Source organism: Cynocephalus volans, chromosome 9, assembly GCF_027409185.1.
Source record: "Cynocephalus volans isolate mCynVol1 chromosome 9, mCynVol1.pri, whole genome shotgun sequence".
NCBI lineage: Eukaryota > Metazoa > Chordata > Mammalia > Dermoptera > Cynocephalidae > Cynocephalus > Cynocephalus volans.
The window spans coordinates 217,879-245,034 of record NC_084468.1 but is presented as its reverse complement, the minus strand read 5'-3'; the positions used below and the strand labels follow the sequence as shown (position 1 = coordinate 245,034).

The following is a 27,156-nucleotide window of genomic DNA, read 5'->3' as shown; positions in this document are numbered from 1 at the left end:
TGTGGCATTGTCTGTGAGACTGAGCAGAAGCTGCGCCTTGAGGAGAATGTACCAGCTGGAAGGCACCAAGACTCTTGGTGAAGCCTGAGAGACAGTGAGATAAATGGGATTGGAAATGAGAAAAAAGCATGTGGGCTTTAGGTACTGGAGGCTTTTGATCCTCACTGTTGCTTCCCATAACATGGAAAATTGATGGGGTGTCTCACCATCCGAGGGTTGCTGGAGGACAGTTCTGGGAAGAATGTGTGGAATTTGCTATCTGATCTCCCCTTTTTGCCATTAAGAAAATATGAGAGGAGAGAGATGAACTAAAATAAAATTCATTTTTGAACAGAATTTAGAGAAAATATAAATGAGCCAGGGGGCCTACTGTTTAGCTCAGTTGGTTAGAGCATGGTGCTGATAACATTAAGGTTCGGAGTTTGATCCCTGTACTGGCAAGCCACCAAAAAAAACCCCAAAACAAAACAAAACACACAAACAAACAAAAACAAAACAAAACAAAATGAAAAAATGGAATAGGACTGGCTGGGTTTGAAATAAAACTGTTTATCAAGACCAGCTTCTCCTCAGAAAAGTTTTCAAAGTAAGAAATGGCTTTGTGGCAAGGATCCACAACAGTGTTTTGAAAAGCAATATAAAACATGAAAAATATTTTCAGTCTTCTAAGGATCTTAGGGTGTGAATGAGAGACAGTGCCTGGTAAACAATAGGGCTTCTGAGGACATTGTTTCATCACAGCCTTGGAGAGAAGGGGAGGCCAGAGAACAAAGGGTTTGCTTCAGAGTGCGTGGGAGTAGGTTTCATTGAATGGATTTCGGTACACAGGAAGCCCGTGCTTTATGAAGAAATGATTACACTAAATCATTTCTGTATCAAAAGGCAACAGTCAGAAAAAATAATAAGAAATAGGACATTGGATCCCCAACTTCCTATAAGCAAGAAATAGGCAAACAACATCTCTTGCCTTTACATACATAAGCTTTGTGCAAAGTATGCATCTTGAAACCTAATTTTGGTCAATGATATATAGAAAACAATGTACATAATATACATTTATTGTAGTACACTTTTCCAGTAGTGGTTCCCGACAAAACGCCTTTCTGTGTCCATGTCTTCATGAATTTCCCTCCCCAAATGACCATGGGCTTTGCCATTGCACTTACTTTGGCCAATGGGACACCAGTAAATGAAACACAAACATAGTTTTGAAAAGTATTTGCCCAAACAGAGTTTCCCCTCTTGGAATACTATCATCTTGGGAAGAAGCTTGGTACTTGCCTGTTGGATTCACAGGGATCAACCAAGAGTCAGCACAAACCACCAGACATGTGAATGAAGTCCTCTTCCAGGAACCAGCCTCATTCAAGGCACCAGAAGACTCCAGCCTTAGCTGTGCTCCAGGTGACACCAGCACAGGTACTGCTCAGCCAAGCCCAGCCCAAAAGGCTGACTCAGAATCATGAGCAAATGAAATGGTGGTTTTTAAAACCAGGAAGTTCTGGTTGATTTGACATACATCAAATGCTGGTAGCTCTAATTTCCCAGAATTCAGTATGTTTTTATCATATTGGTGAGTAGGAGAAATAAGTAACTTCATGCCACTTACAATCAATAGAGCTTCACAATCACACATGGAGGTTTTCATAAGCATGATAAGTGTCACTAAGATGGACATCAGTGAGGTGCTGGCACTAAAGCAGGTCATGTGAGTCACACAAAGAAACTGTCCTGAGATCATTGCGACTATGTTTTAAATGTGTACATCATAAGTCTCTTACTTATACATGAGCCTGGTATTATTTTATTTATATTTTTAAAAAGTAAGTAGGAGTAACAATGTGATTCAGTCTAATTTTCTCATTTTAAGTAGTGGAAATAAGCTTCTAGTAGTCTGCTGTAAAATTTATGGTTTTCCACAACAGATTACTGACATTAAGTGAGAAAAAACTTGTATTATTAACCCCCTGAGCTCATACAATCCACAGAAAGCACTGGGGAAAAATAGAAATGTTCAAGGCAAAGTTTTGTAAAACAACATTTGTTCTAAGTTGACTGTAGTTTTTCAAATTGATCTCAAAAACAAACATGAGGGCCGAGCCCGTGGCGCACTCGGGAGAGTGCGGCACTGGGAGCGCAACGACGCTCCGTCACGGGTTCGGATCCTATATAGGAATGGCCGGTGCACTCGCTGGCTGAGTACCGGTCACGAAAAGGACAAAAAAACAAAACAAAACATGAGCTTTGATTTAATTGTGTAGAAGCAGAGAACACTAGTCAAAAAGTCAGGATGCCTGACATCTACAAATCACGTGACTTTGGGCAACTCACTCCTCCGTTTATTTACTTATTAATGTTGCTTATGCAGCAGAAAGACCCTGGCAAACCCTTCCTGAAGCGCCTGGAAGAGCTATCAGGACAGAGGAAGCATCAGCACATCTCTAGATACAAAACGTGGTGCCAGAGTAGGTTTGCAAGAGCTCCAATTCTGGAAAAAATGAGGATAGACTGAGGTAATGGGAGTGTGCTAGGAAGCAATGTAGTCACACCTTCTCAGCTGTGACATGTCATTCCTCCATCCCAGACCACATCCTGAAGACCCCTCCAGTGAGTCGTGTTTTCTAGGCCCTTGTCTATCCCTCAACCAACTCACATCTCCCTTCTAAAAGTCAGTCTTAATGTTCCAATATGACCCAGTCTCTGGCAGCTTCTGCACAAGGCCGTCACACTCACGTCCTGCTCACTCTAGGCAGGAGGCTCAGTCATTACTTGGGCCATGAGAAGATAAGATCTTCACCTTTCTGCAGTTCTTCATCTGCTCTGAGGGCTGGTGAGAGGGCTCAGCTCAGAGAGATGTTCTCTCGGGTGGAATTCTTACCCACAGAGTCCCCCTTCACAAATAAATATGGCCTGGGTCAGGAGGCCCTGGTCAGTGCCCACAGACGTGGTGGGGATTGGGGCAGTGCTGGCTGTGAACTCCTGTGGCACTGTGTCCCTTTAGCACCTGTCAGAGAACGGGGCACCCTAAAAGGAGCGGCCAGACAGCAACCTCCCTGCTTCAGGGCCCCCCAGAAATAAAACTGGTCCTCACATGTGTGACCTGAGATTTGCCCCTGGCTGGGCCTCATGGCTTCAGTGTCCCCAGGGACAGCTCCTCTGCTTAGCATCTGATGGGGTCCTGGAGACCTATGGACAATTCCTGATTCCCTGTTCTCAGGTGAGGCCCAGCAAAGATGGGGTCTCTTGATCCACTGAGAGGGTGCCCTGGTGGGAGCATGTTGGTTCATGTGCCCTGCAGCAAGCCTGCTGGGGACCAGGAGTTGGGTGATGGTGTCAAGACTTGGTTTTTTAGACCCTCCCAGCATCCCCTCAGGTAAAGGCCAGGACATCTGAGTCCACAGGGTCTGGTCTGCCTGCTTCTGGAGGCTCCACTGTGTGGTCCAGTCCTGTCCCCTCATCACATGCTCACGTGCACCTTCCCTAGCCCTCTTGCCCATCTTGCTCTGCCTCTGCATTCCCTGGAGCTGCAGCAAGGCAAGAAGGAGGTGCGCACGGTGCTGCAGGCCCACATTGGGCATGTTGAGCTGGAGTAGGTCACTTGCATCTGAAGGCAGGGGAGCTGGGGACAGAGAGACACCTTCCAGGTCCTGGTTCAGCCAACACCCAGGATAGAGAGTTGGTGCTGTGGGTGGTGGGTGGGTAGCACAGTCAAAGACCTGGGCTCTCCTTCCCTACAGCCCCACATGACAACTATTGTGGGGGCTGTGCCTGCCCCACCCAACCACTGTCCAGCCCTCCACTCTAGCCCATGGGCTGTCCTGGCAATGGCAGGGCTGGCCACATGCCAGGGGGGTTAGCAGATAACCTCCATCGAGGGAGTGCTCCATCAGTGGCCACCTCTCCCCATCATCAGGGTAGCCTGCCACACTCCTGTCTGTCTCCTGGACAAGGAGGGGCAGTGCCTGCTCTGTTCCTTCACTATCTGCACACAGTAGGCACTTTGTCACTCTTCTGAGAAAGAAAACAAGCAGAGTCCATCCCTATCCACCCTTCACAGGGACCCAGAGGCATCTCAACATGCAGTTGATGCACCAAAGTGCTCCCTATTATGTAGATTCTCATCTTCCCGCTGAGGAGATTCTCAGCACTGGTGGGTGCAGCCACCCCAGCCCCATGTGCAGCTGGGCACAAAGGACTGAGATGCATGGCTGATGTGAGAGGAGGAAGCTCACCATGTCCCTGTCCTGGGCCCCACATCAAGTCATGGGTGGGGATGGATACTGACAGGGCCCGGCTGTCCTCCCCACGGTGCCTGTGGCCCCATTCTTAGGTCTATGACTCCTTCCTTCCTGCAGGGAGCCCCAGACCTTGGCCCTCCAGTGGGAATGACAAGGTGTGTGGGGCCAGGGTACTGTCAGGACCCTCAATCATGACCCAGAGTCCACTCACATTTCCAGCTGGTCCTGGTGTTGGAGTGAGCAGGACTGAAGCCGTGTCATCTAAAACCCCCTGGGCTGCAAGGGGCAGGGGATTTTTTAAAAGGGTGGTTTTTTCCTTTCTCTCTCCACTCCTTCTTCCCATTCCCTGACTTTCTTATCTTGCTTGTTAAAGAGGAGAACAAAGCTGGTTAGAAACTAATCACTACTTTACAAAGCTAACTAACAGTTCTTTCACTGACCCTTGTAGAGTTTTGAGAAATGATTAAGGCTAAATGAGTGGAAGCTGACCTTGGGCACCAAGTCAACCAGAGCTCTGTGAAGTGGAACTGTGCAAAAGACTGCAGAAAAGATGATTCTACACTGGAGCAAATCAAAATCTTGCAGGGTCCCAAGATAACAGTGAAGGTGAGAACAGAAACCAGAAGAAGCCTTGGTGAGACCTCCTGACTCAGAGACTTGGACCCCTCGTGGCTCAGGTACCCTTCTCTCCTGCTTTTCACCTCCCACATTCCATTCCCTCAAGCCATCATTTAGGAACCTCTCAGTAAATCTAAATCTTTCAGATGGGATGGCCTACCATCTCCTTCAGCTGAATACATCTGCTTTTCTAACACCAACCATTTGACTTCTGAGGTTTTTTCTCCTCCAGGGAGTGGGCAGGTGGACCTGAGTTCAGTAACACTGAGGTCAGCCATCCCTGTGGCAACAGGGAAGGCTGCATCCAAATCTACAGGAGGGCGGCACATCTGTGGTCTTGACAAGACCTGCTATGACCCTTACAGGGACTGGCTGACTCCCAACTACAGGGAAAGCCCAAGATGACAGGAATTTGGTCTGTTCTGTTTGATGGATTATGCTCAGCGCTTTCAAAAGTGACTGTACATGGCAGGCACTTCATATACGCTTGTTGAATGAATAACCTCCAACCAGCACCTCTCCAGATACCTGAGTGGGCTTGGGCCCCTCTGCCTGCCCCCAGGAACCTCTAGATGGAATCCCAAACCTCTTACAAATGAAAAACCTATTCTAACCAAACCCAGGGGCCAGTGAGAGCTGAGGCAGGGGCTGCTTCACGGGGGAGAGGGAAATAGTTAACATGAGCAACCTTCCAGTCCTTTCTGCAGGGTCAGACACTGGGTAGGCATTTTCCATGGCTCATTCCATCTGGTCCCTGCAATGACCTTCTTGGTCTGGTCCTTCTGGCACCCACTTTTCAGAGGTGGGTGCAGTGACATTCTTAAGCCACAGCTAGTTGGAGCTGGTTCACCTCTGTGCCATAGAGGAGTGTGCTCACCCTCCCACAGCAGGTCCAGCACCCAGTGGCTGGAGGTGAGGGCTCAGCAGGAGCACAGGAAGGTGGGGGTGTGGGAGGGGTCACTACCCAGGTGGCTGCTCCAGCAGCTTCTCCAGTGTGTCTGCCTGGACCATCCCCACACAGCAGGCCTCCCCTCTCTGGGGTGGGACAAGTTGGGGTCACACAATCAAGGCAATTTGGATGCCCAACCTCCTCCATGGGAACAGAGTCACTGACCCAATGTCATAGAGGGCACCGAGGCTCCAAGAGGTCTTGATGTGAGCTGACTTGTCACAGGGCTGAGATATGGCCAGCTGTGAGCTGCAAGAGTAATACAACCAACCACACTTGTGTCACTTCATGTGATGTGCAGCTAAAGCCAGAACATTCGCACGAGTTGAAGTGAGGGAAATTTAGCTTTAATTACAAGACCAAGTAATGGAGTCCAGGTGGCTAAAGCTCAGAAACATCCTGATCTTTGAGAACATGTACAGGCAGGGAGTTTTAAAGAAAGTGTTGGGGGTTGGGGAAGGGGCTGCGTGAGTCACCAGTTGACTGTTCTGAGTGGCTGCGCCTCTGAGCACAAAGAAACAGGATCTCCATGAACAAAGACACAACTCTGAGTTTCCTTTATCACTTACCAGGCTCCTATCAGTCTGGGTTCTTGACAGCTCACCTCCTCAGCAAATTCCGAGGGCTGGGAATGTTCTGGATTTTGTCCTATAAAGACATCTTGGGGCTGTGTGTCAAGATAATGTCTCCTGTCCCTGGAGCTCAGCGACTCTGTTTCATGGTCCTTCTCATCACTTAGGTAACATCCCATCCTGCCCAGCTGTCTTCTTTGTGCTCCCTTACTCATTTGCTAGTTGTATATCCTAACTCCTTAATTAGATAGTCTGTTCCCAGATTCTAAGTCACATCAGCTTGAGGGACCAAGGCCACAGGTCACTTTCATTAAACTTTTGGGAGGGATTTACCCAAATGGGGTGTCCACTCAGTTATAGAACCCAGGATAACTTGACCACAAGGCTGCGTTCAATAATTGTTCAACAATGACAAAAATGAAAATGGTAATAATTACAACAGTGATGATTTTAACAATGGCAATGACCATGTTGGTGATAATAACAGGAATAAGTGTAAACCCAAGGACGTGGCAGAGGAGCACAGACCTCCCCGAGTGAACGAGCAGGTGCTCATGTCGGGACCATGGGTGCCCTGCGGCCAGAGCAGAAAGAATGCAGCGTGAACGGGTTCTGTGTAGGTGAAGGACAGAAGGTAGGTGGGAAAGAACGCAGGAGGGTGGGGCCAGCAGGAGACTCATGTGTGGAAAACTTAGGGTGAGCCTTGGGAAAAGAGGAAACCGATGCTGCTCCAAGAGCCCAGCACCACCCAGGTAGAGTGAGGGTTAGGGTTGGTGTTGATGTTGAAGTTCAGGTTCAAGTTGAATTAGGGATAGAGGTTGGAACTAGGATTAGGGGGTAGGGTTAGGATTAGAGGTTATAGTTGGTTTAAGGGAGTAGGGTTAGGATTAGTGGTTAGGGGTTAGGTAGGTTGGGGTTAGAGATTAATGTTACAGCTGTGGTAGGGCTAAGTGCTAGGGTTAATGTTATTGGTTAAGGATAGGCTTGCTGTTGGGGCTAGATTTAGAGGTTAGGGTTAAGGCTCATTATTACAGTTCAAGGTTTAGATTTTAGGGTTAGGGTAAGGTTAGGGTTAGGTTTCAGTTTAGGGGAAAGAGTTGGGTTTAGGGGTTAGAAGGGATTGGAGTTAAGTGGTAGGGTTTAGGGATAGGTAATGTGTATAACACATTAGGGGTTAAGGATTATGGTAATAGGGCTTGTTTATGGTTTAGGGCTTAGGCTCAGTGTATACAGTTGAGGATAATGGTGTGTTAGGGAAAGGGTTAGGGGTTAAATATTAGGTGTCGGAGGTTAGGGTTAAGAATTAATATAAGGGGCTGGCTAGTTAGCTCTGTTGGTTACAGCATTTTGCTGATAACACCGAGGTCCAGGGTTTGATCCTTTTACTGGCCAGCTGCCAAGAAAAAAAAAAAGAATTAGATGCAATGCCAGTTGGAAGTTGGTATCATCCCAACCTCCAAAGACAGTTGCCAAAATGAGAAATTTATGGATGGAAAGAAAGCCCTTTAGGGCAGAACTTGTGACTATACAGGTGTGGGCAGTGAGGATAAAGGAGATGTTGGAGATAAAATCTGGACATCTGTCTCCACTGAGTGATTAGATTCTGGTCCTGCTGTCTGAAGAAGGGGATACTGACAAGGTCAGATTGAGGTAAAGAGCTTGAGGGTCAGTTTAGTCACACTGAGGTCCAGGTATCCTCAGAGCACAGATTCCCATTCTAGAAAGAGCCAGTTAGACAGGCTCTGTTCTTGGACCCAAGGGCATGTTTAATTCATGGTGAGAGGCACTCAGGACTTCTGCACCCCACCATGCCTGATGTAATCACTGTCCAGTGAAGTCCAGGCTGAGCACATCCACAGTGTAGGTGGAAACTCCACTGCCCAACTGGCCACCATTGTCCTGCATATCCAGGACTGAAGTCTTCTGGGGCACCAGAACCTTCCAAGTGTAGAAGGGTGTGGAGTTTGAAGCGACCACTGTGCAGTGGTATATGTAGACAAGGAGAGATGCTTAGGGGGAAGCCCCTATTTATGTATACCATGATGGTCCTTTTCAAGACACAGAGTATGACTCTGGGTCAAGGGCACCTGGTTGCAGGGAACCCAAAGAGAGTAGGTTCTGAAGGGCAGGGCCACCAATCCTCCCAGGCAGCAGTCCTGCCCAATAGAACCCTCCACCCCCCTCTAAGATCTTGTTAGACCAGGGTATCATGAACTTCTCAGAGCACAGACAGTTTGTACAAAAAGAAAAAAGAGGAGACATTTGTCTAGTGAGAAACTTAGCAGCAACCACTAGGTGGGAGGTAGGGAAGTGAGGCAATCTGGGTTTACAAGACTTCTGCTTGAGAGGGGAGTGCTACCTCCAGGAGAGGGGTCACAAGAAAAGTGTGTGTCTGAGTCCAGCATATGACCTGCCGGCCTGAGATGCCTGGCAGGTATCTGAGTGGATGGGCATAGTTATAATCTATCTAAATATTAGTAATGACACGGACACCACCCTGACTACTGCGTGGGCTAATTTCTGTCCTCTTCTCCCCCCAAACTAATTATTTTGCAATCTAAAACCCAGGAACTTCAAAAGGTGATTGCATTTGGAGATAGGGTCTTTAATGAGGTGGTTAGGTTAAAATGAGTCTGGGCCCTAAAACAATCTGACTGTTGTCCTTACAACAAGAGGAGATTAGGACATATGTAGACACACCAGGGGTGACTGTCCACAGAGGATGACCATGTGAAGAGGAAGAGAGAAGGCAAACATCTGCCAGTCAAGGAGAGAGCCTTAGAGAAAACCAATCCTGCCAGCACCTTGATCTTCAACATCCAGCCTCCAGAACTGGGAGAAAACACATGTCTGTTGTTTAAGCTGCCCAATCTGTGGTGTTGTGTATGGCAGCCCAAGCAAACCCATACAAGTAGCGAACATGAAATCTACAGTAATGTGATGGGCTCTCTCTGTTCATACCAACAGGAGACTTGTTATACTCCATTTAGTGAGGAGGTGCTATCATTCATAGCTTCTGCTGAAGTTAGTGATAAGTTTCCAATATGAGTTAAATTGTGTTTGCCCTTCCCCCAAATTTATATGTTAAGGTCCTAAACCACACTACCACTGAATGTGATATTATTTTGCAGTACTGCCATTGCAGTTGTAATTAGTTAATCCAGTATGACTAATGTCCTTATAAATAGGGGGAATTTGTGCACAGACCACACAGGGAGAACGTTATGGGAAGATGAAGGCAAACATCAGGGTGATGATTCTACAAGCAAAGGAATGTCGAAGATTGTCAGTACACTGCCAGAAGCTAGAAGAGAGACACGAACCAGATTCTCTAAGGTCAGAATGATCGAGGTGACCTCCTTTTGGAACTCCCATCTGAATCTTAATTACCAGCCTTGCCGATTTATAGAATTAAAACTTCTGCGTACAGACAAGACTCAAAACATGAATCCTAAAGTGCATGAGGTGTTAATCTGAAACACACTGTATCAGGTGCCCTAGCTGCAAAAGAGATTGTATCTAGTAAGAATATAGGGAGACCCAGGAGAAAAGGGGGTGTTCACAACGTGAGACAGAAACCAATACCTCATGTTAACTGGGTTACTATGAGTCTGGTTAGTATTAGTCTACTTCAGGTGGCAAATACATGGCTCGTTGCCCTACAATGGCTGTAGGATTAAAATTTAGAATTTAATAGGGTCACATCAATAGATTGTAATAATAACCCATTCTTTATCTGGGAGAGAGGGACAAACCTTCACAACTCTGTAGTACAATCCATTGAAGACAGACAAATTAGTTTATTGGATGAGAATAAACATTTTCTAATGGCTTGGAAGAGAGCTACCATATTAATTTCTCACTTGTTTAACCATTTAAAGTAAAATAGATGCACGATTTTTTCATCCTCTAAAATGCATCTGCAAAAATAAACGTGGGTTCTATAATAGCAATACCTATATGACAACTAAAAAAAGTGAAATTACTTATTAATATCATGCGGTAATTGGCCCACATTCGAATTTCCCTGTTATTCTCACAATGCCTCAGGTTGTCAAACCAGGATTTAGTAAAGAATCAGAATTCTACTTCGTAATAACGTGGAAAGAGGCCAGTCTTGATCCATCAGGTCTGAGAAAATAAACAAAATCTTCTCCTTCCGTCCCTAAATGATGATGGCAGAGACTTGTGGGAAATGTAGTCTCACCCTCCAGTGACGTCAGCAGCACAGGCGCACTAAACAGCTGCTCCAAGTTCCTTCTGTACTTGTGGGGCTCTGCTTGCTCTGCCATCTGGGAAATGTAGTTTCGCCTGCAGTGAGGACAGCAGCGCGGGACTACGGGAAGGGCTTTTCCGGGTTCCTTGTGCGCATGTGCGGCTCCGCCCACCTCGCCATCTTTTGTCTGGAAATTCCGGGAGGTTTTGGCTGTCCTCAGGCTGCTCCTCAGATCCTGGGTTTGGATCGTGCGTCCGCGAAGGTGTGTGCCAGGGTGAAAAGAGGAGCCCCGCGGGCCTCGGGGGTCCCTGGGGAGCGGGACGGCGTCCCAGCACTTGGCGGGGAGAAGCGCCGCGGGCCTGGGCCGGGCCGGGGAAGGGACTCCTGGGCTGCGCTTTCCAGATGGTTACAGACGTTCCGTCAGAGGACGGCGGTGCTCGAAGGCGGGCGGGTGCTGCCGGGTGTGCAGAAGCCGGTTCCAGATGTCCCAGGACGGGTGCTCAGGTCCCAGGTGGCGACGGGAATGTGGGTGGGGGTGTCTGAAGACAGCGAGCCTGGGAGGTGTGGAGAGGTCACGTTCCAGCTCCGCCATCAGGAACCTGGTACCGACCTGTGGGACACTCACTTCACCCATCCGTAACGTGAGCGTGTGGACATTAGTGTGATGCCCCAGGTTTCAGAGGTGAATCTGGGATCGTGAGGTGTGTGCAGACTGTCACTCTGTGGCTGCTGTGCTCGTGGGGTGTCTCCGTGTCTCTTCAGCAAGTCAAGTTTCTGGTCCCTCCTGCACTGTGTGGCCTGCCTAGAGCTCCTGGTTTGAATTTACAGAAGTTGATACACAACCTTGTTTCCAGGACAGTGACTTCTAGGAAGGAGATTGGGGCGCTGGATGTCGGTCCCCTTTTCTTTAGAGTGAAGGTGTGACAGACTTTGATGGACGGTGTCCTGTGAATAGGAATCCCACCTGGTGGGGCATCATTGTGGCTGGAGCCCACTCAGTACTGCTTCAGGGCAGAGGCAAGAGAGTCCCAGAAAGGTGAAGATCCCAGCTTTGCACAGACTAAACAATGATTGTGTCTAGTGCTTAGAGCGCACCAGGGTTGGCTGATAATACCTCATTCAATGGGTATCTAAGACTGGATGATATCAGAAGGCTTGGGCCAAATTTCAGAAGGGAGAAGTGAATTACACTGAGAAAGAGAGGCAAGGACCCAGGAGGTGTTACTTATTGAAGAAGGTTTGAAGGTGTTCTGTGGGGTGCAGGAATAACCTGTCACAGCTGAGAAGATCTGTCTGCAGTGCTCTCTGAACACACTCCCTTCAATCTTCCCTCATTGTTCCCTGTGTCTGTGCTCTCTCAAACCCAGCCTATGGCCAAATTTGGCATCTAGAGATGTGCTGATAGTTCTCTGTTTTCATTGTTCTTTTCTGGTCATTCAGGAATGGTTTTCCCCATATTTCTACCTTGTAAGAAAAGTGAAAATAATTGGATATGAGGAAATGTGACTTGCCCAGGGTTACATGATTACATGAAAACCCAGCCATCTTATTTTTTCTGAAGTTCTAAGGATCCACGTCTTGGGGTGCATTTAGTTGGGCAGTTCTCATCTATTGTTACAAATGTGGATTTAGTCACCTGGTACCTCGACTGAGGCTGTTTGGTTAAAGATGGCTTCACTCACATGTCCTGTGGTTTGTGCTGACCCTTGGATGGGCCCTGTGTCTCCCCAGCCTTCTTCACAGTATGACTGTGTTTAAGAGGCAAGCACCAATGGCCAGTACTTTTCAAACCTATGTTTGCATGACATTTTCTAATGGGCCATTGTCTAAAGCAGGTCACATGACAAAGAATAGTTTATCGTCAGAGCATGCTATATGAGGGCTTGGGTACAGGGAGATCATGTACCAGAAGAAATATAGATCATGTGTATTTTGTTTACCTATGTAATCATGGGCAATGTGTGCTGGGTTACAAGATGCACACTATCCAGATATTTAGGTACGTAAAAGGAAGATGTGTTGTAATGGAAATACTTTTTTGGAGTCATGTGTGAACTTAATATATTAATAGGGTAACAGTTAATACAGCCAAATGATTTCTACAACACTAATCCTATAATGTCACAATGTGTTTTCTTTGGTTTAAGGTATTAAGTTATATGTTTAGGTGATATTGTTTCGTGCTAAGTCAGTAGGCTATGTATGTTTTCATTGACCCCAAAATAAATTGTGTGTGTAATGTGTAGCTATTAATGTACTTGTAGCCGCATCTTTAATGGGGTCTTGTTGCCCCTTACTGAGGCATGAAGGACTGTTCTCTTACAGGAAGGCTTTTTGTTTGTTTGTCTTTTTCACCTAGTAAGGGAAGGAGAATGTAGAGCCAAGCCACAACCGTACTCTCCTTAATCCACTCCATTCTCTTTTCTCCCAGCTATGCTGCCAGAGTGCGCTATGGGTTTACAAGAGCAACAAAAGATGAATAAATCTCTGGTGAGTTTTTTGGTATTTATTACTCAGAATTTTTTATTGTATTATGTGAGCTTTATGGCATGCATAAATTAAAATAGAAAAGTACAGGTGAGTAAAACTCAACTTGAAAGAAATGTACATTCATAAGATAAAGTTGGCATGTAGATATAGCAGTTTGTAAGACCTCAGAGTCATCTAAGTTGGATAAAAATTTTTCTCTGGTCTTTGTGATGTCATGGAAAAAAGGTGGACACCTTGTTTACATGCTTGGAATGGAACCTGAGAAGAGAATCTGCCAAATTCTCTTGGGATGTGAGGACTTGGTGGCACCAAATTCTGAAACACCATCAATATTAGAAAGTTTTTCACTGCTGACCTGGAAATAAACATTTCTCACTTTCTGCAGTGGAAATAGTTACCTCGTTATAGGGCACAAGTTGCTTAGTAAGCTTTTTATAAAGTTCCTAAAACAAATCTAGTTCAAATGGCTTTGGAAGACTGGAAGACTGTACTAGTTCATAGGAAAACGTAGAATGATAACCTAAATTATAATCAAATCCAATGTCTATTCTCTAGTCTTTTTCTAGCTTGAGTCTTCTGCTACATTTTGAACTACTGTTCATGATATTCTCCTGGAAATTCCTCTGTGTTAGTTTATTAGTTTCTCTCATGACTTCACTGATGGTTATTTCTCTGTTCTCCTGAATTCTTCTACTTTCTTTTTTATAATGTAGCTTATCAAAGTGCTTCATCCTGGGCCCTGTTCTTCTCATGTGAAATTCTTTCTCACCGATTCAGTCCTCTGTAGTTTGCACTCTTCTTTGTCTCCAGGTTGTACTTCTTCCCTAGTCTATTGATGTTAGGTTGAACTCTGTTGAATGCTTGTTTGTAGCTATTCAAAATGTGCCTCAAGGGACTGGTTTGTAATCTCAGTTGTTTAGATCATGGTGTTTTAACACCAAGGTCAAGGGTTCAGATCTCTGCACCAGCCACCTGCCAGGGGAAAAAAAAACTATCACCTCAAAGTCAACAATTCTAAAATTAAAACCACTTCCCCTTCTCTTATATGTGTTATCACTACCGCCCCACCACTGACACAAGCCACCAAAATGAGATTTCTCCTGGACTCCTCCCTGTTTCTTGGGCCTAATTTATGTCATGTTACTTCCTGCTACTTTTGTTTGTTTGGTTTTTTCATTTTATTCTAATTTCTATGTACACTGTCAGTATAGGGGGAGATGTTTGTACTCATAAAGACTGTAACTTTGTTCTGCTGGAAATATCATTCTTGTAAAAACCTGAAGGTAATGTTTGCTGGGCTATGAGGTTCAATCCCTGGTGACCTGTGCTTCTAGCCAGCACCTATGGTGACATCCTTAGGAGTCCATGGAGAGAAAGCCTTCAGGAGTGACTGGGACATGTTTGAACAACAGTCAGTAAAAAGACATGGAATAATAAAAACAATGTACAAATTTTTATAATGTCTACCTTTTGCTTCTATAAATTTACATCAGTGATTCTGTTTGTAGTTTTTATTAATATACAGTTACCTGTTTGTAGTTCAATAAGACCCATCATGTTTTTAAACTTTCTTATAGATTGTGTTTTATTCTTCTCCTATTTCAGGTAATTACTTAAAAATGAATGTGGAAAATGTATGTGTGCGTTAGTCTTCAGTATGTTTTTAAAGCAGAACTGTAGCTAACAGCTAGTTAAGAGCAAAAATTGACAAATCAGTTAACCGAACATTTACATTCACAATTGTAGTTTGAGACCTAACATAAGATGTGAAGTGCTTTCATTCTTTGTTTTGAATCTAATATTCATTGTGAACTTACACTCTTCATGTTTCAAGTCAAAGTAGTACTTAAGTTCTCTAATAACTTTTTTGCTGTTCCAGTGATCTGCTGTGCAACAAAGTATCACAAAACTTCAGGGCTTAAAATAAGAACATCTTCTTATTACATGTCACAATGTTTTGGGTCCGTAATCTGGACAGGGTGGTGTGGGTTCACTGCTAGACAAGGTCTCTTCTCTGAGCTGGAAAATCTCTAGTGGCTGGGAACACTGAGCAGACATCCAGCTCTCTCTTTGTGGCCATGTTGGACTTCCTCACAGAGTGGCATTCTCAGGGTAGTCAGATTTATCTGGCTTCTGCCAGAATAAGTGTCCAAGAGGCCCAGGCAGACACTGCAAAGATTCTTGTTATCTCCACTCAGGTACCAAAGCATCTCTTCCAATGTATTCTCTTAGTCAAGCACATCACTAAGACCAGCCTTGATTCAAGGGGAAGGCAATTAGATTCTACCTGTAAATAAGAGGAATAGCAAGACTTTGCAGCACGGTTGAATAGACCACAGTCTGTTCTCTGACCATAAATTTCTACTGCATGCAAAATATACTTTGCCCCTCTCAAGAACCCTAGAAATATTCTGCCACTGTGCAGTTGACAAAAAGCCAAACTAAACAAGCTCCAGTGTCCTGTCATCTTTTTAGCACACATCCAGCTTACAGTGAACAGACAGGCATGGCCATGTGTGCACTTTTCTTCAGACAGGGTTGGTGAGAAGAAGCAGCACCCTGAGGGCACTGGACTGAGTAATTACATATTCCCATCAGGCACCCGCTTTAGTATTTCATTAGGGCCTAGTCCTGGTCCCTGGAAAGGATGCTTTGTGCCTCTTCACTGTGTCCTCTGGGCTCTCAGCATTCTCTGTCAGTATCTCTTTTCCTTGAATGGCTGGGTTTGCAGTCGACTGACTTTCTTTGCCTATTTTTGGTTATTATATGTTGGGGGATTGAACATCCTTCCTTTTTTGCTTTTTTCTGACTCTGGCCTTTTGATACAGGAAATTATCTGGTGTATTCACTGCCATAAAAACATGGGTTTCCATTGTGCTAAAATCCATTAGACCAATGCTACCCTCACATTCTGAGTCAGGCCCATTGTTCTCTGACCTCCCCTTCTCTCTGAGGTGGCTGTTTCCTTAGAAGTTTTATTGTTTACTAGGCACTATCTATGTGTCAGGTCCAATGGTACTTAGAAAGCTAGAAATATTTTTGGTCTTTTATCTTTTTTGGAAAACAACAGATTTGATCCTTGCCACTAAACAGTTTGAAAATATTTTTCTTGGAAAAATGGATGGAAAAATAGTTTTATTTCAAACTCAGCAAGTCCTAGCTCCTTCATATTTTCTCTAAATTTTGTTTGAAAATTGAACATCCTTCTTTTATTTTCCCACTGACAGAGACAGGGGGGCAGGTAGCACTTTTCCTTTTGTGCTCAAAAGTCTCTTTTGGTGAGATACCCTTTCCATGTTTCCATCGGAGGTGGTAGTAGTGTGGCCCAAATCCTTCAGTGTTCCATTTATTTCTAGTAATATAATTTGTCTTGAAGATTCTTTTGCTGGTATTAATATTTCCACTTAAGCTTTTCACAATTTGTGTTGTTATGGTAGATATGTTTTCATTATTTTACTTTTAGTCTGTTTCTTTGTATTTCAGGTGTAGTTCTCTGGACAACATATTGTTGGGTCTTACTTTCCTATCAAATCTGACAGTCTTTGCCTTACGTAGAATATTTAGTGCAATTCCATTTAAACTAATCATCGTTAAGCGTGAGATTTTGCTATTTTCTATTTGTATTTGCCTTATCTGCCTTTTAATTCTCTGCTTTTTATTTTCTAACTTTTTATCAATTATTTAATTTTTAAACAATATTTTATTTTGGTTCATCTATTGGCTTTTAAAATAATTTATTTTTAATTTTGGCAAAAAGCGTATAGCGTAAAATTTACCATTTGAATCATTTCTTAACCTTCATGTAGTTTTACGTATATTGACACTGTTGTACAGGAGATATCCACAAGTTTTTTATCTTGGAAAATTGAAACCCTATATCCATTAAATGGCAACTCCCAATTTACCCCTTTTCCCAGCTTCTGGCAACCACCATTCTAGTTTGTACTTCTAAAAACTTGACTCCTTTCAGTGGGACCATACAATACTTGTCATTTTGTGAGTGTCTTATTTCACTTTTCATAATGTCCTCAAGGTTCCATGTTATAGCATATGTCAAGATTACCTTTCTTCTTAAGGTTGGATATTATTTCTTTGTATGTGTATAGCACATTTTATTGATCCACTCATTCATGGCTGGACATTTGGGTTTCTTTCACATCTTAACTCTGTGAGTAATGCTGCTCTGAACACAGGTGTGGAAATATCTTTTTGAGATTCTGCTATTAATTAGTTCGGATATATACACAAAACTTGGATATATGAATCCTATGGTAATTCTATTTGTAATTTTTTGAGAAGTCACTGTACTATTTCTTTTTTAATACAGGCTGCATCGCTTTATATACTCACATAAAGTGTACAGAGTTTCCAATTTTGCCAGTACTTTTTATTTTCTATTAGGTGTGAAATGATATTTCATTATGGTTTTGCATTTCTCTAGTGATTAATGATGTTAATCATTAATCTTTCCATGAGCTTGGTAGACATTGGTATATCATCTTTGTAGAAATGTCTGTTGAAGCCCTTTGCTTATTTTTTAATGAGATTATTTGCTTTGTTGTTTAGTTGTAGGCATTTTTAAAATGTAGACATTTAAAAAATGTATTCTTGATGCTAATTTCTTATGAGGTAGATGATTTTGAACTTTCTTTTCTCTTTTTTGAGTTGCTAATGTAAATAGTATTGTGTTTTTTGTTTTAAATTTTACTTGGTGATTGCTGGGGTATAGAAAAGTGATTGACTTTTGTATATTAATGTTGTATCCTTCCATCTTGGTGTATCAGTAATTAATTCCAGGAAGTTTTCTATTTACTTTGTAGGATATTTTACACAGATAATCATATCATCTGCAACTAATGACAATTTTATTTATTTATTTCCCAATCTGTAAATCTTTTACTTCCTTGTGTTATTGCACTACCCACTACTTTTAGTATGATGTTGAAGGAGTGATGAGAGGATACATTCTTGCTTTGTTCCTGATTATCTGGGAAAGCTTTGAGTTTCTCACCATTAAGGATGATGTTAGGTGCAGTTTCCTGTAGATAGTCTTTATCGAGTTGTGATGTTCCCCTTTATTCCTAGTTTACTGAGAATTTTTATGATGAATGGATGCTGTATTTTTTCAAATGCTTTTTATGCATCTGTTGATGTGATTGTGATTTTTTGTTTTTTCTTGTTAGTGTTTTCATGTTATCAATTACATTAATTGATGTTCATATGTTGAGCCACCCTTGCCTACCTGGGATAAATACCGCTTGGTCATGGTGCATAATTCTCTTTAGATATTGTTGGATTAGGTTTGCTAATATTTTATTGAGCTTATTTGCATGTATGTTTACATGCAATTTTCACATGCAATTCATTGTATTTTTCTATTCTCATAATATCTTTGGTTTTGGTACTGAGGTAATGCTGTCCTCATACAATGAGCTGGGAAGTAGTTCGTCTTCTATTCTCTGCAATAGATTGTAGGAAGGTGGTATGTTTTCTTCCTTAAATGTTGGCTTCGGTTCTCCTGTAAACATATCTGAGCCAGGTGCTTTCTGTTTTGAACGTTATTATTTGTTTACTCAATTTTCGTAATAGACACAGGCCTATTCACATTGGGCATGCGTGAGTTTTGGTAAACTGTCTTTTAAGGAATTGGTCCATTTCATGTAGGATGTCAAATGTGTGCAGAGTTGTTCATAGTATTTATTATTCGTTTAATGTCCACAAGATCTGTATTGATGTCGTGTCATTCATTTCTGATAATAGTAATTTCTGTCCTGTGTTCATTAGGTTTTTAGTTAGCCTGGCTATAGGCTCATCAATTTTATTGATCTTTTTAAAGAATCAGCTTTTTAGATGTTTATTTTTTCTCCAGATTTTCTTTTTCAATTTTATTTCTGTTCTAGTTTGTATTTATTTTCTTCTGCTTCCTTTCAATGTAATTAGCTCTTTGTTGTCATTTTCTCTTCTTTTTTTTTCTGGTGTCCAGTATGGGAATCGAAATCCTTGACCTTGGCATTACAAGGTGGTGCTCTAAACAAGTGAGATAACTGTTCAGCCCCATTTTCACTTTCATTTATTAAAATTGTTTTAAATTTTTCTTCTGGGTATTTTATTTTTGGGGGTTTTGTTTTTTTAGTCCATGTATTAGTGTGTGTTGTTTAATCCCCCTCTATTTGGGGATCTTGTAGTCATTGCCCTGTTACTGATTTCCATTTCAATTCTTTTGTGGTCTGAGAGCACATATTGTATGATTTCTACTATTTTAATTTTCCTAAAGTGTGTTATGTGAATCTGAATATGGTCTTAGTGATTTTTTTTATGTGAGTTTGAGAAGAATGTCTATTCTGTTGTTGTTGGAAGAAGTAGTCTGTAGATATCCATTATATCCAGATCATGTTATTGAGTTTAACTATGTCTTTTATGGTTTTCTGTATGCTGTATTGGTTCATTTTTGATACAGGGTGTTGAAATCTCCAGTTTTTATGGTGCATTCTTCTATTTCTCCTTGAAGTTCTATTACGTTTCATGTCACATAGTTTGGTGATCTGTTGTAAGGCATGTACACATTAAGAATTATCCTCTGGGGGAACTAACCCCTATATTATGATGTAATGCCACTCCTTCTTCCCCTCTATCCTCTGTTTAACGATAAAGTGTTTCTGCAGATTCTGTACTTCTTTTTTTACTTTCAACCTCAGGTTCATTCACTCTTATGTCTTCAGAGAACATGGAAATTTTGATACTTTTCAAATCTTTGTTGTCAGCTTAACTTTCTCTCTTGAATGCTGGAATTGTACATCCAATTGCCACATGGACATTTCCACAGATATTTCAAGTATTATGTATTCAAGTCTGTTTCACTTTTGCTCTTTATATTTTTCTCCCATTTTTCAAACTTTGCTTTGCAGTTCCAGGACATAACTAGCTTTGCTTATGTAGATAGTCTGAGAGTAAAACTCTTCTTTTAAAATTCTGCACAGCAAATTACTACCACATTCTGTTTCTGCTTTTTCATTACCTTTTTCTTTTTTATAGTGTTAAGTCTATCTTGTGTGTTCTTATTTCTCTACGTTGTAATGTAGTTGGCCTTCTGTCATCCTGTTTTCTTTTTCCCTCTGACTCTCCCTAAAAACCTTTTCCATTCTCCTTGCAGTGGATGATGATTAAAATACAAATAAAGGCATGTACTTACAGGACCACATTATTTGCTCCCTGTGGTTTAGAAAGTTGCAGTGTACACCCTGGTGTGGGCACAAGCAATCCTTTGGCACATAGGAAGGAAATTTTGGAGTGACTTTAATGTACTTTTCATTCATAAGTAGGTAAAAATCAACAATAATTGCATACAATGTTTTACTGATTGAAATAGGTCCCATATTTAAGTGCAGAATCATTCTATAATTAGTTGCCTCAATATTGTTCCCTTATGCTGCCCAAGATCACTCACTCAGACACAGTGCTATGTGTAGTTCCATTAATGTGGGGTGTGTTCTTTGTGTTCTTGTGACTGGACTTTTCCTGTTGCCTCATATTCATGAGACCAAGCAGTTCACGTGGAAGAGTTTAACATCTTTGGCATTTCAAGCTGAATACAAAATAAAACTATATTTTCTATTTCTTTCTTATGCCAGTCTATATTGAACTTGTGTTTAAATTTGTTCATCTAACACAGTATTTCAGGTATGTATTTACACTTATGTCTTCATGTCTGTTTATACTCTCCTTGGAAAAGGAAAATTTTATTCACACTTTTATCACTAGCAACAAGGATATTTCCTAAGGTATAAACTAAGTTTTGAAGTATTATTTTTATTAATTGATAACTTATTACAGTACCAGGATATTTGTCCTTTGATTTTTCTTCCTCCCATTCTATGGCATACAAGAAAGTGGCATCTTATATACGACACATATGACACTTGCACACACAAAGGTGTGAACTCTCAGATTTCTGTCTTGTGACCCAGAAATGCTGACTTTAGTTGAGGACGATGTGTCATTCCAGGAGTTGGTATCATTTGAGGATGTGGCTGTGGACTTCACGTGGGAGGAATGGCAGGACCTGAATGATGCTCAGAGGACTTTGTACAGGGATGTGATGCTGGAGACCTACAGCAACCTCGTGTCACTGAGTGAGTAAACTCCCCAGTAACTTTCAGGAGAAATGTTTCTTTTTGTCCATAAATATAGGAAGCATTTATAGGGTTTCATGCTTTTTTGGTAAGATTACATTTCTTGAAAATGTGGTCTCTCTCTTTCTCACAAGGTTCAAATTGGCCTCTTTGTTGTACAACATCTGAAGCTGAGCTTTTGCCATTCTTCCAAGGATCAGACTTAGCAGTTTTACAAAGTCCTACATTATTTCCCATTAAGAGAACACTGCATTAACAAAGCTGAGGTGACTGTCAAGTTAGAAGAAGGAGCAGAGCCATGGACAATAGAGTGCCCAAAGCAGATCCTGCAAGATTTTTCAGCACATACAGTGCAGAAGCCAAGAAAAGTAAAGCTCATTAGATGTTGGCAGTGTTCAGCTATTTCTAGAAATTTCCCCTGCAAGTACCAGACTTGAGGATGGCTCACCTGCAATCCTGTATTACATAACGTCCAAGGTGGGGTGTCCCATGTACATCCCAATATTTTATTTGGCTGAATCCGTTTTGTATGTACCCATAATCTAATTCCTAAATTTCTCTTGTTTGACCTTTATTTTTCCTATGTGCTTTCTTAACATTTTTAGTTGTGCTTGTTCTTCAATTCTCATGGTCCTTTTTTTCATACTGTATCTGTTTGTTTTCTGTTGTTTCTAACAGAATACCTGCAACTGGGTAATTTATAAAGGAAAAAATCTTTTTTCTTAAAAGTCTGTTCTGGAGGCTCAGCATTCCAAGTTGAAGGGGTTGCATCTGGTGAGGGCCTTTGTTCTGGTGAAGACTTTTCACAGAGTCCCAAAGTAGTGCAGAGTATCACATAGCAATTCACTAATAGGAAAAGAGGTACAGCAGTGAACCTTGTACCACCATGTCAACAATCATGAAGCTGAGGAGAACCCTGCATGGGATTATGGAAAGGGGGGTCCTTGATTTGGGGGAAAACCAGAAGATTCTGGATACCAAGGCTATGTGAACTAAGGGATCCATGTCGTGGGGATGAATGTTGATTAGGAGTGGAGTTCAAAGTTAACATTTTTCTGTTTTCTTTGTGGAAATCATTTAGAAAAGAAACTAGAATGAGAAATGTGCAGGACACAAATTTTATGAGAATAGAAGACCTCCAATACTTCACTGCACAAAACAGATCTTTCACAAGAAGTAAATTATCAAGTGGTCCATGTACCTGAAATTGGGAATAGAATACAAGTTGATTTGAGAAGGAGTCAAAAGAACATATTTCAAAGATGGTGGGAACAGCTTTGGATGCTGAACCAAATATCTTAGAATAGAAAGGGGTGTGTAGGGTGGAGAACTGATTTTCCTTTATTCTAATGGTTTATGATAAGCAGAGGAAGTCATGTTAAATGAAAAACTTGGAGGAAGCTGTCTTTAGGGTGGAGGAAAGGATATTTTATTCTTTGGAAAACTTCCACATTCCTATAGCCATTTTCTAAGGGAGAAGTGTAAAGCATATAAACATAAATGCAAAATCCTTATCCTCAGCGATGTTCTGTTGGGTCCACTGCCGGCTGACCCAAACAGCCCTTGCCTCGCTATCAGTCTCTCTCTTGGTGTCCCTTCTGGTGGGCGAGTGAATTGCCCGGATTCCTCTTTCCCTCCGGTCCCCTTTGGAAGGAGACAGGGGAAGAGAGCTGTGAAGAGAGGTGAGCACAGCCGCCAGCCCCAACCAGCCCGTTAAAGGACACTCAGACGCGGCGGGGGTTCTGTCGAGCAGTTCCATTTATAATCACACAAGCACTTGCTTTTAAAGGCAAATGGGGAAGGGAGGTTTTTACATCCTCCAATCAACTTGAAGGTTACGAGAGCATGCATCCTGTCTCAATGCCTAGCTATTGCAATCATGCAGTGTTCATGAGCACGGAAGCACGTATTTGGCCAGTAAGGGCTAATGCAAGTTTCCTGCAGACACTCCCACCCTACTTCCTCCCGGCCTAACCGTCTTAGGCTGCCACATTAGTATGCCCTTGTGGGCCCATAATGGTGCCACTTTTAATGTCACTTAAGGTGGGCGTTAGTTTTTAAGGTCCGACTGTTCCTGCATATGTGATAAAAAATTGGCTGACTTCTGTACCTGAAAGAAGCCCATGATGGAAAATCTAATCATCTTCATTGTGAAATAATGAGAAAATAGCAGCAGGAGACATCCATTGTTGTAAAAATGAAAGAGAAATTGGTATAAAGAAATGAAAGGTGCTTAATTGAAAACTACATGTTAGCAGAAAATAAAAATTCTTAACAAATATTTAGTCATAAATTAAAATTTAAAAGTGAACAAAGAAGGAAAAAAAACCTTGACATTAGAAAATATATTAGTACAATATTACATTGTCAGTAAGAAAAAAATTCCATAAACTCGTGAAATCAACATGCATTATTGATTTTTTTTATAAAATATTTTGTTACTAGGATTGGAAGGCACTTTTGTACCTTTACTTGAGCAGTCAATGAGATGTGCTTATGTGTGGTTCATTATTATTTTTTCTCATTTCAGATGTCCAGATAGATGATGACTTTGAGGAAAGGAACCAAGAAAGTCATGGTAGATGCTTGCAGCAAATTGTAGTCACCAACAGCAACACATCAGCTGAGGAGAGAGTCGTGTTAGGAAAATCATTTTATTTGAGTTCATATCTTGTTTTAAATCTGATTATGAATAATGGAAAGTATTCAGGAAAGAGACCTGAGGAGTTATACATATGTCAGAATGCATTTCTTCCTAGAGAGCCTGATGAGATGCCTGCTGGAGAGAAACCTGATGACCATCATATAACTGAAAAATTGCCCAGACATCATGAGCATCTTAGTCAGCATCCCAATATTCAAACTGGGAAGCAGGTTTTAGAATACATTGGAAAAGGGAAATCCTCCAACACAGAGCCAACAATATTTACAGATAAAAAGATTCATATCGATGAGACCACCTGGAAGTATAATGAATATGAGAAAGGCTGTGGTAAGGCAGCTGCCATTGTCCAAGAAATAGATCACATAGAAAGGAAAACTTTTCAATGTGGTATACATGGGAAAATGTTCTGTAAAAAGTCTGAACTCAGTAAACGTCAGATTATACACACAGGGTTTACTGAATGTGAGAAAACTTGTATTAAGAAATTGTACCTTACCTCACATCAGAGAACACCTATACAGGAGAAGCTTTATGGTTGTAATGAGCAGGAGAAAATTTTTTGTCGGAAGTCAGACCTTACAATGCATCAGGGAACTCACACAGGAGAAATGTACTATGGAAGTATTAACTGTGGGAAAAGCTTCTGTAAGAATTCACTCCTCAGCCATCCTGAGAGGATTCACACATGTGAAATACCAGATGGATGTAATGAATGTAAAAAATCTTTCTACCATGAGTCTGCACTCTCTGTATATCAGAGAGTGCACACAAGTGAGAAGCCATATAAAGAATACAAAAAAACCTTTCACAGTAATAAGTGTGGTAAAACATTTCTTGAAAAGTCAAACTGCAGCAGTCATCAGAGAATTTGCACAGGTGAGAAACCATGTGAATGTGGAAAAACTTTTAGCCAAAAGTCAAGCCTCAGCATTCATCCCAGAACTCACAGAGGTGAGAAACCATACGAATGTAAGGAAAGCAGAAAATCTTTTAACCAAAAGTCAGATTTCAGTGGTAATGAAAGAATTGACACACATGAGAAACCATATGAATGTAGACAATGTGGAAAAACTTTTAACTATAAGTCACAGCTCTGCATCCATCAGAGGACTCACACAGGTGAGAAACCATATGAATGTAAAGAATGCGGAAAAACTTTTAACCAAAAATCAAAGCTCAGCATTCATCAGAGAAATCACACAGGTGAGAACCCATATGAATGCAAAGAATGTGGAAAAGCTTTTAGCCAGAAGTCACGGCTCACCATTCATCAGAGAATTCACACAGGTGAGAAACCATATGAATGTAGAGAATGTGGAAAAGCTTTTAAACAAAAGCCACACCTTAGGAGCCATCAGAGAAACCACACAGGTGAGAAACCATATGAATGTAGAGAATGTGGAAAAACTTTTAAACAAAAGTCACACCTCAGCATTCATCAGAGAACTCACACAAGTGAGAAACCATATGAATGTAGAGAATGTGGAAAAACTTTTAAACAAAAGCCACACCTTAGGAGGCATCAGAGAAGTCACACAGGTGAGAAACCATATGTATGTAGAGAATGTGGAAAATCTTTTAACCAACAGTCAAGACTCAGCAATCATCAGGGAATTCACACCACTGAGAGACGATATGAATGTACAGAATGTGGAAAAACTTTTAATTGAAAGTCACACCTTAGCAGGCATCAGAGAATTCACACTGGTGAGAGACGATATGAATGTACAGAATGTGGGAAAACTTTTAATCGAAAGTCACACCTTAGCAGGCATCAGAGAATTCACACTGGTGAGAAACCATATGAACATTAAGAATGTGGAAAAGATTATAGTGAAAAGTTATACTTCAGCATTCATCAGAGAAGTCACAGAAGTGGGAAACCATATGAATGTAAAGACTGTGGGAAAGCTTTTACCCAAAAGTCACACCTCAGCATTCATCAGAGAAGTCACACAGGTGGGAAACCATATGAATGTAAAGACTGTGGGAAAGCTTTTGCCCACAAGTCAGACATCAGGAAGCATGAGAGAATTCACACAGGTGAGAAACAATAAGAATGTAGAAAATGTGAAAAAACTTAGGGAAAAGTCAAACCTCAGCATTCATCAAAAGCCACACGGTGAGAAAACATGAATGTAAAGACTGTGGAAAAACTTTTAGGAAAAAGTCAAATCTCAGCATTATCAGAGAAATCACACAGTTGAGAAACCATATGAATGTAGAGAATGTGGAAAAACTTTTAATCAAAAGTTAAACCATAGCAGGCATCAGGGAATTCAAACAGGAGAGAAACCATGTTGCGGGGGTGCTCATGTTGTCCTCCTGCAGACCGAGAAGGAGAAGGAGCTGACAGGATTACCCCCAGTGTTGGGACTGAGGGATCTCAGGGAAAAGTGAGCCTGCTGCCCGCCAACCCACCCCCATGAAAGAGACACTCAGACACGGTGGGGGTTCTGTCAAGGCAGTTCCACTTTATTGCCATTACACTGCAATTTATATAAGCAAGCAAGTAGGGGCTTTCCATGAACTAACCAATCAATTAAAGGAACATGCGGGCATGCATTTTGTACTAACATGTTGAGCATAGCGATCACGCAGGGTTCATGAGTACATAAATAGTGGAGGACCAATAAAAACCTTTTGGAGCTATCTTGGGTTACGCCTCCCATATTTCCCGCAGGCACCATCTTCATCCTACACCCATAGGCACCATGTGGCTCACAGATAATGTTTGCTCCTAAAAATGGGTCCAATATCTCCCCCTATTTTCTTTTTAAAAAAGAAAGAACAACCCTGTAATGGGCAGTTGAAGGCAGCTAACCTCTCAACCTCGTTGGCTTTTTTGTGACTGTGTCTGTCTAAGATCCCCTCTGGGGATCTTACCCATCATTGGCTAGTCAGCCACTTGTGGAGAGCCAGCAGAGCCCCTTAAAGATTACTGTGGATTTTTTGAAGGGCCATATTGACCCAAGGGTTTTGGGGGTTTTTCTTGGGCCACATTTTCTACCACTTGGGTGAGCATAATTATGGATCCTAGATTTCACCGAATGAGAGCCATGATTTTAGTATAAATTAAAGGAACAAACATTAGCACCAAGAGGAGGATTAAGAGGGGGCCTGCTAAGGCAGATATTAAGGTGGTAAGCCAGGGAGAACTGTTAAACCAAGATTGAAACCAGCTCTCATTGGGTTCTCTTTCTCTTTTATGTCTTTCCAAGCCCTCTCTAACCTTTCTCATAGATTCTTTTACTATTCCAGATTGATTGGCATAAAAGC

General features: G+C 42.0%; 1 protein-coding gene across 1 annotated transcript; it reads left to right on the top strand.

The window, feature by feature from the left end:
• Nucleotides 1-6,942: 6,942 nt before the first annotated feature.
• LOC134386359 (zinc finger protein 420-like) lies at nt 6,943-26,517 on the top strand. Its single transcript, XM_063108485.1, is given in 5 exon segments — nt 6,943-7,073; nt 10,683-10,855; nt 13,025-13,083; nt 21,086-21,212; nt 23,743-26,517. Coding segments are annotated over 5 exon segments (2,682 nt in total). The 3' UTR covers nt 25,935-26,517.
• The last annotated feature ends 639 nt before the right edge of the window (nt 26,518-27,156 follow it).